The sequence below is a fragment of the Teleopsis dalmanni genome, chromosome 1, assembly GCF_002237135.1.
Source record: "Teleopsis dalmanni isolate 2A chromosome 1, ASM223713v2, whole genome shotgun sequence".
NCBI classification, from domain to species: domain Eukaryota; kingdom Metazoa; phylum Arthropoda; class Insecta; order Diptera; family Diopsidae; genus Teleopsis; species Teleopsis dalmanni.
In genome coordinates, this window is record NC_051846.1 from 458,728 (window position 1) to 467,876 (window position 9,149).

General features: G+C 28.4%; 1 protein-coding gene across 1 annotated transcript; it reads right to left on the minus strand.

Moving 5' to 3' along the window:
* Positions 1-5,505: 5,505 nt before the first annotated feature.
* LOC119668477 (delta-aminolevulinic acid dehydratase-like) lies at positions 5,506-6,941 on the minus strand. The gene has a single exon (XM_038077989.1). The coding sequence runs from the start codon at positions 6,692-6,694 to the stop codon at positions 5,708-5,710; it is 987 nt and encodes a 328-aa protein (XP_037933917.1). The 5' UTR covers positions 6,695-6,941; the 3' UTR covers positions 5,506-5,707.
* Between the last annotated feature and the right edge of the window lie 2,208 nt (positions 6,942-9,149).

Below are 9,149 nucleotides of genomic sequence, written 5' to 3' on the forward strand. Positions count from 1 at the left end.
AATGCAATTTGTTTAATTAACTTTTTTATTGTACGTAAATAAAATTTAGAAATTAAAAAAAAATTATGAATTCTATTTTATTACTTCAAATGAAATTAAATAATAAATTATTTTTTTTAATTTAATAATTTGTATTAATTAATTACCACTTTTGCGGCTTTTAGCAGTCATCTGACGATTTTTGGCAGTGAAATTTTATACTGATTTGTGAAATACAGGTTAATATACTTTCCTCTACAGTCAGTCGTTGTGCATATATATTCATTTGCCTATACATATATATAACAGTTTTAATAACATATTACTTTGAGTGTTACAGTGAAGTACTGAAGGCCATTCAGTTATATTATCCATTATTCAGTAATATTATTGCAGTCCAATAATGTAGCATTTTATACAAAAATAAAGTAAATATGGGAAGAATATTTTAAGTGGTATTTTTAAGTGGAGTGGTACTTCAACCACATTACGGTACCACAGAAAAACATTCAGACAACAGATCAGCAGAATCACAAAAAAAAAAGTATTAATTAAAAACCGAAGTGGTCAAAATACGGATAACATTTAAAAAGGGCACAACTCCTCCATTCAAGTTAAAGTGAACTAACCTGACCAGTCGATAAAATAAACATTGCTATCTATCTAATATTAAAGAATGGGAACTTTGACAACTAAATTAGGAAATCTATAAAGTTTGCTCTTCAATAATAGAAGCTCTGTAAAGTTAGTAACAAAAAGGCGTCAAAAACTTGTAATTTTTCACGTTCCTAAAATGGATACTGATACATAAGATAATACACAGTTTCCTATTTCTCTGTATAACCACAACCACGACTGGTAATTATAGGATAGATCAAGTGCCATTGTATATCTTCCTAACAAGTAGTGATCTATCAGCACCAATATGGTTGCAATGCTACATAAAATTGATTGCAATATGTTACATTGGTAAGTATATTTTCTTATTTATTTATACAGTAAATATAATTTTTGAAGGAGTATTTGTTGTGCGATAGAGTGTATTACCTTCATATTGAATTGATGTATTTATTATGTTATACAGAATTGTTGCAGCGAAGAAGTTAAGAAGTTATAAAGCAACATATAACAGTTCCAAATTTCAGAACAGTTATTGTTTGGATTATTAGGATTTATCAAGTTGTTAAGACATTTTAAAAAAAAATTAAAAAGTATCTTATGAGGTTCAGTTATGTTTATAAGAAATATATTGTATAAAAATAACTTAAAACAGCATTTTAAAAGTATATTATTAAATTTAAAGATCAATTGAACTGATCTATCATTCAATTGATAGGTAAGTAGTTTAGTTTCTGTTGAAATGAACCTGAAACCCTGCAACTATATTATGGTACCACAGATAAACGTTATTCATACGCTAAACCAGGAGGATCAACAAAAAAAGTATTAAGGTATTAAAAAAGGAACACTTCTGTTTGATCATTTGCAATATGTATTGGAATTATGAACTACGAATTCAGAGTTCCTTGCTGTGGGCACAGAACGAAAGATTGTAAAACGACTAGTTGGATGATGTAAGTGTTATATGATTTCACATTAAATAAATATAAATACAATTTAAGCAAATAAATCAAAAATTTTCTTATTCCATAGAAAAATTATTTAGCTTTACTGGAGACAATTAATTTTAGTCTGGTATAAGTCGATATGGCAGTATCTTTCTATTACCAGAAATAATCATCGAAGATCGAATATTAATATTAAGGCCATGTGCGAATTTTGATAAATTGAGGGAAATAGTAAATTATGTTGGTATGGCAGCGAATGTTGGTATTTACCAGAATTTCGAGTAGCGTAAATTAGATAAAAATTAGGTAAATTAGGTCTTACCATTGTGATAATTTTATAAGATGTTTAGGACGTGTGCGAGTTAGGCTAAGTTGCGTTCTAAATGAGGGAAATTCTAAGTTGAGCCGATAATGTAGTGATGTGTCGATACGTGTTGATAAATGGCTAAATGTGTGCAGTGCAAAAAATCCCAAAAAAACTCCCATTTGGTTTAGCATCAACTTAGCCTAACTCGCACACGACCTTAATAAATAAATAAATTTCACCATCAATTTACGGCAACTCGCACACTTTTATGAGGTAAATTGGTAAATAAGTGCAGTGCAAAATATCCGTAGAAAATTTCAATTTACTTTAACTCAATTTTAGCTTGGTAAATATTTAACTGAAACCTTTTAAGAATTGAAAGAACTAAGTTTATAGTAATGATTATTCATATACTGATCTATATATACTTTTAAATAAAATAGATAAATTTTAATTAAATTTAAGTTAAAACAGAGTTTTATTAAAATGTTTAAACAATTTCGTAAAAATTCAATAAATATATTTATATATTTTGATGAATGCCATTGAGTTTCTTTCATAAAACAAACGATCGTGCTTGCTTAAATATTCTCAGAGTACAAAAACTGCGCATACATAATTTTTTTCATAGAATTTTGAACCCAACTTAAGTCAATAACTCAAGGTTAAAACTCATTAACACATTTACAGAATTAAAACAAAAATTAAATATTCGTATATGTTAAAATATTTATTACATCCATTTCACATACAAGTAAGTACATTTTAGCCGTTTAAAAAATATATATAATCTTTGATATAAAATTAATAATAAATAAAATAAAAATTTAACACAAGTGCTAAACAATAAAGCAATATTAACAATTAAACAGATTTTTTTATTAAATTTTAGAAAAAGAATTTTTATGAGCTATTCCACATTCTACCGATGACGTAGGGAATACCAAATTCGTATGGTGATAAACATTTTGCTAAGCTTAAAATATTTTTATACTTTTTTTCGGTAAGTAGAAAATCTGTATGTAGATTAGGAACTGTGACTTGCAGGAAATCATATACCAATTTGGGGAAAAAACGATGATATTGAATTTTGCACATGAAACTGATAACGTTTTGAAGGCCGGCCGGCCACTACTCTATGTTGTATTACGTTAGAGCACTATGTAACCATGAAATTGTAATCGAAGCGAAAACTATTTTCATTTCAAAGAATTATCAGTCTTTCATTACGTTTAGTTTGTTCGATGGTATATAAACAGCTTTGTTCTATTATGGAAGACATTACTTCATTATTATTAGAAATGTCTATATATGCTTACATACATATATGTTTGTAAAGTTTTAAATAATGTTCTATTGATTGAATTTTATTGTCTTTAATTTTGATTATGTTATATATAAACTAATTTTATAACACATAAGAGTAGTTTTAACTTTATATATAGTATTAACCAAGTCACATTATGAAACCTTTATATTACATTTTTTTATTTACTGAAATTATTTATTTATTCTAATGAAAATTTATTCTCTATTAGAAGTTATAATCTTTAGTTAACATTAAAAAATAATATCGCAAACTATGGCTTCAAAGAGGAGTTACCATATACTTAACTCGAGACATACTTAAAGGAACGGATAGATATTGTTAAGCGTCAATTTTACAATTCAAACTTAAGTGTATTATTTGTGGTGCCAACGTAGCACTCATTATTAAATAATTAAGGGTAAGTAACTTAACTGAAAATTGTAAAACTAACTCTAAGTCTTATGTATATGACTATGATTGAAGTATTTAACTGTAGAACTTTTATATAGACACAATGTTGTTGTTGTTGTTGTATTCCGCTGGGACCTATAAGCATATAATATGAAAGGATATACAAGACGATTACATGGGTAGGGCAATGGTTGGGGGAGAGCGAGAGAGAAGAGAATGTGGGGAAGACGATTTGCTGGGTGGAATGAAATTGAATGTTAAGTTGGATTCAGCCGCAGAAACCTGGCCATATTTGGAACAGGGGATGGGTCCAAATATAGGTACTAACATCTATTATCGTTTATTATATGTTGTTAAATATTTTACAAAAAGCAGTTCACTTAATTATTAACTACTAGTTTAACAAATAAAACCATTATGCAGTATCTCCGCCGTTCTGGTTAGAATCTTAAAGAAACTATAGTAATAATCTATAAGGTCATTTATAGATTATAGATTTATAGAGTATTATTAAAAATGAGCATCAAAGAACGAGTGCTAATATTAAATTTAGTTATTAAACTTGGTAAAAATATAACTTAAACCTTTTAAGAACTAAGCTTATGGTAATGATTGTTAATGGTCTTAGCCGCGTATTAAGAAGTTGTGGACATCACTGTCCCAATATATATATAATGTTATAACATAATTAATTTAAAATTGATATTCCTTATTTGTTGCGAAAAGATTTTTAACAATATAAGCATTTATTCCATATTTTTATACAAAAGAAAATGTTAAGTAATAGGATTATAAAATGATATACCTCAAAATCTTTTAATAATAGACCACATAAAGGTGTTTTAAATAGTGTGTATAGTTGGATTAAAATAACTGTCACTAGAAGTTACGAAAGCTAGTAAGCTTTATGGTAAAATTATTTGAGCATGATAAGATGCATTGTTAGAGAACATAAATGTAAAGAAAGAAAGAAGTATATACAAATCAAATACCTGGTACTAGAAGTAACAAAGTCCCCCAATCCGTTTTTACTCCTAAATAATCCCAACCCCTTGCCCACTACCAATACATATTCCATATCCTAACCCATGTATAGTTTTTTGTGATTTCTTTCATATTATCTGCTTTATAGATAATTGCGAGCTACAATAATAATAGAAGCTATGAAATATGCTTCATTACTGTTCTCTGATATTGTTTATTGAGTAGGTGAAGTATTGAAAAAAAAGGTATTGAAAAAAAGGTGAAGTTTTGCTACACTTAGCTATGCGATCTGGTTAAGTTACTTAGGTTTTAGCAGTGAAATGGTAAACATTCCAGAATATTATTTGGCTTTAAAAAAAAAAACGCTGTGGAGCTACATAACTTTTTGAGACGACCTAGTGTCGATCTCTGGTTCCTAGCAAATAACAGATACTCATCTCAGTCTTTATAGATTTAAGAGTAACATGACTGTAATAATAACTAACTTTTATATTGAATTTATGGTAAACACTATTTAAAAATAATTTATAAATAACTTTATTATATGTTAATTAAATTTAGGTTATGCCGTCGAATCAAAGGATGCACTTAGGCCTATTAGTCCACTGTGTTAACTAATTTATTTGCATATTTCTAACAAATTGGGGACATAATGTATTGCAAAATTCTGTTAAACATATTTTAAATAAATTATTGTCGAACTACATGTTGTAGTTTTGTTCTGGAGACACCTTTTGCACTTTTTTTAGAAATAATTAAATATTCTATTGCAATTATAATAATTACATTTACAACACGATTAAAAAGAAAATTTTAATACCATATATTCAATTTGAAATAACAAAAGCTAAGCACTTAATTAAAATTAACTATTTTTTAATGTAAAATATCTAATAAAAAACTATATATAAAAAATTCCAGTTGCCGTCACTTAAAAAATCGTTCATTGTATAAAGATATTATTGCAAAAACAAAAAATAATTAAATAAAATAAAAACAAAACTTAATATTAATGAATTATTAAAACCTTTGAATTTCCAGAAAGAAACCAGCTCAACAAAATTAACTCATATCAATATGAAATGTAGGTTTCCATAAAAAAAAAAAGTTGGACTTTAAACTTCTATTGATGAGCAAATAACTTCGGTATCACTTCAAGTCCTCAAGTATCTCCAATAGCAACGGTGTGAAGTAAGTTATGATGCAATCAGCGCCAGCACGCCTAAATCCTTTCATTGTTTCCATTAGCACAGACTTAAGTTCGAAAGCACCATTTTGTGCTGCATGGTAAAGCATCGCATATTCACCCGACACCTGATATACAAACAGTGGATAGTGCGGATAAGTGTCTTTTGTTGCTCTCAGTATATCCAAATAAGGCATACCAGGTTTAACCATTAGCATATCAGCACCTTCTTGTACATCACGTTGCACTGCACGCATTGCCAAGCCCTTAGAACCACTCGGCAGCTGATAACAACGCCTATCACCAAAAGCTGGTTTGGACTGCGCTGCATCACGAAATGGACCATAAAAATTTGACGCAAACTTCGCTGCATACGAGAGTAAAGATACACGATTTTCTAAATTTGCAGCAACCAGAGCCTGTTTAATGGCACCAATACGATTGTCCATCATATCAGATGGTGCCACAATTTGTGCACCTACACGTCCATAATTCACAGCCACCTCAGCCAAGCGTGCAATACTCCGTTTGTTATCAATGCCGCCCTCACCAAATATACCGCAATGTCCATCTTTCTTATACGGACACAAACACACATCACAGGCTATAAGCAGATCTGGAAACCATTGACGGAGTTGCGGCACAGCACGCATTACAGGATTTTTTTCTGAATCCGCATGTGTGGCCACATCATCTTTCATACTTGAATCCACAATACCGAATAGTAAAACCGAGCCTAAACCTTTTGCCACTAAAGGTGTAAGGTGTGCACGTAACTTATTCAGACCCATACGCATTATGCCAGGCATGCTGCCCACAGGCTCCACTGCATCATCTTGGTTGATAAGAAATAAAGGATACATAAGATTATGTGGCGTTATTTCACAGCCGCACTCTTGCAGCGACCGCAGCGTTGCATGATGTATACCACTGTGTAGCTTGTTTGCCATGTTTGTTGTTGCTTTTTACTTATGAAAAACTAGTCACGACACTTTCTAATTTGTAGCCTTTTTCTTTTAGGTTTTTTATTGATCAAGTAATGACTTTTTATTTCGCAAGTGCGTACGCAATTACCACAAAAACCAACTGGAATCGACACCACCGTACAAATGCCAAGCATTGTTAAGTAACAACTCCCTTGGAGGCACAATCGAATGAGCAGAAATGCGGGGCACACGAGCTAAAAACAAGCAATATGCACGTAAATAGAGTTGCCAACATTCACTTATTGTATAAAATCATAAATTGTGTTGTAGTCATGACACAAATAGTTAAGACACCTGTTGCAGGTTGCGTATATGAGTTTAATATCACGTATGTGTCACGTACTTATGCAATATTTTTATTGAATATTAATAACTGAACTAATATTAACTAATATTAATAATTGAATATTAATAATAGTAGCATTATTTTAAAAGATATTTTTATAAAGTGGTTTTCCGAACAGTAGTGAATTATAACAACAAAAATACATTTTATATTATTTTAATTAATTTAATTTTTGGCTGACCATACAGCTGTTTCAAGTACTGTCAAATACACATCATCAGGGATCTTGGAAATAATTCTTGTATTTAATTATTCGTAAATAATTTTTTTAAATTGCAAGTACCAGGAATCGAACTGGTGTTCTGCCAAATTTGAAGCTCAGAGTCAGCGTACCTTAAACAATTGACCCAAAGCCATACTTAACTTTTTATGTTCGCACATTTTTCTGGAGTTCTGTTTCTTTGCTGTGAAAGTTTTATTAACAAATTCACTTGTTATGTTTATATTAGAACGAAATCATAAACCAGCTGTAGAATAATTGAATTAATTAATAATATTTTTACTTTTAATTGTTAAATTTTAATTTCAATATTTTTAAATTTATAAACATAAAATTGAATTCAAGAAATTCAAAGTCACAGAAAGATATATACATTAATTGTTTACAGTAATTGTTTACAGTTAATTAACTTATTGACTTATTTACCTTAAACTTATAATCATGAAATTGAAATCAAAAAAATAGAAAATCGGGTAAGGATAAATATATTAATTGTATTTCTCAGTTAAAAAAATGTAAGCAATTAATTAACTAGCAATTAATTGCTAGCAATTAATGTTAACAATTAACGTAATCGTGCAAGTTTAAACATGTTAATTGTATTGTTTACAATTAATACATTGTAATAGTTTTATTAATTAATATATAATATAATTTACACTGTTGTATTGTTAACATATTAAAAATTATTAACAATTAATTAACTTATATTGGTAACATTTTTGACAATCATTATTATATTTATTTATAAAAATTTTAAAAATTGTTCACAATTCATTAACTTATTAATTTGAAACTTATGATATCACATGAAATTGAAATAAAAAATACTAAATCAGGCAAAATTTAGTATTATGATTAGTTCAATATTAATTGAAAATTATTGTTAACAATTAATTCTCGACAATTATCATTAAAAACATAATATGTATGTTAATCAAATTGTAATTTCATAAATTTTTGGTCCGTAAAACTCACTAAACGAAATCATATATAAACCTGATCAATCAACTCTTAGCTATATCAGTTTAAAATCTTTGAAGGCACTTAATGACAGTACATATTGCTCTTAATGTTTGTGTCTTTCGAATTTGAAGTGTTAACTCATTTTAATATAAAAAAGTTAAGTCATTCAAACTGTGAACTCCAAAGAATTTTAACTGAGTTTTTAAAAAAACCAGAAACAAACAATAGAAGTGCTTCAAAGTTCCCTTAATGCCTGCTGTTTTGTATGTGAGGAATGCAAATAATTCTTCACTGTAGATTATAACAAAAAAATTAATTATGTTATAATCATTGGATTGATAAAAATCATGCTTCTGTTAGAGTTGTTAGCTATAGAGTAGAGTAAAGTGCGTAAGCGCGGAGGCTTCTTAATTTGAAAGACTTTTATATCAATTGACTACATAAGCTTTTGAAAGTGTTTTCCTTACAGCTTAGAATCTAAAAAGTTCATATTTGAAGACAGCTTCATATTCAAATAAAACAATTTAAAATTTTTAAGTATTTAATACATAAAGTAAGAGCTACATTTAGCTTTACAAACTACGAAGTGAATTTACAATTCTATTATTATTTTTGAAATTCTAAATAATAAAAATTATTTTTATTTTTATATGTTAATTTTTTGATAAATTTCTAAAACCACTAAATATATAAATTTTAAATAAAAATCGACTAGTGGCAAATAGTTTTCAGAAATTTAAAGTATTATGTGTCTTATATGTCTTATGTTGGCAACTCTAAACACTCTCTTTGCAATTGTTTAAATTTGCAAATATAAGAGGAAATATTTGATTATATGTGCAGATAATAACTGATAAGGCTCCTAATATAAATAAATGATAATCAAA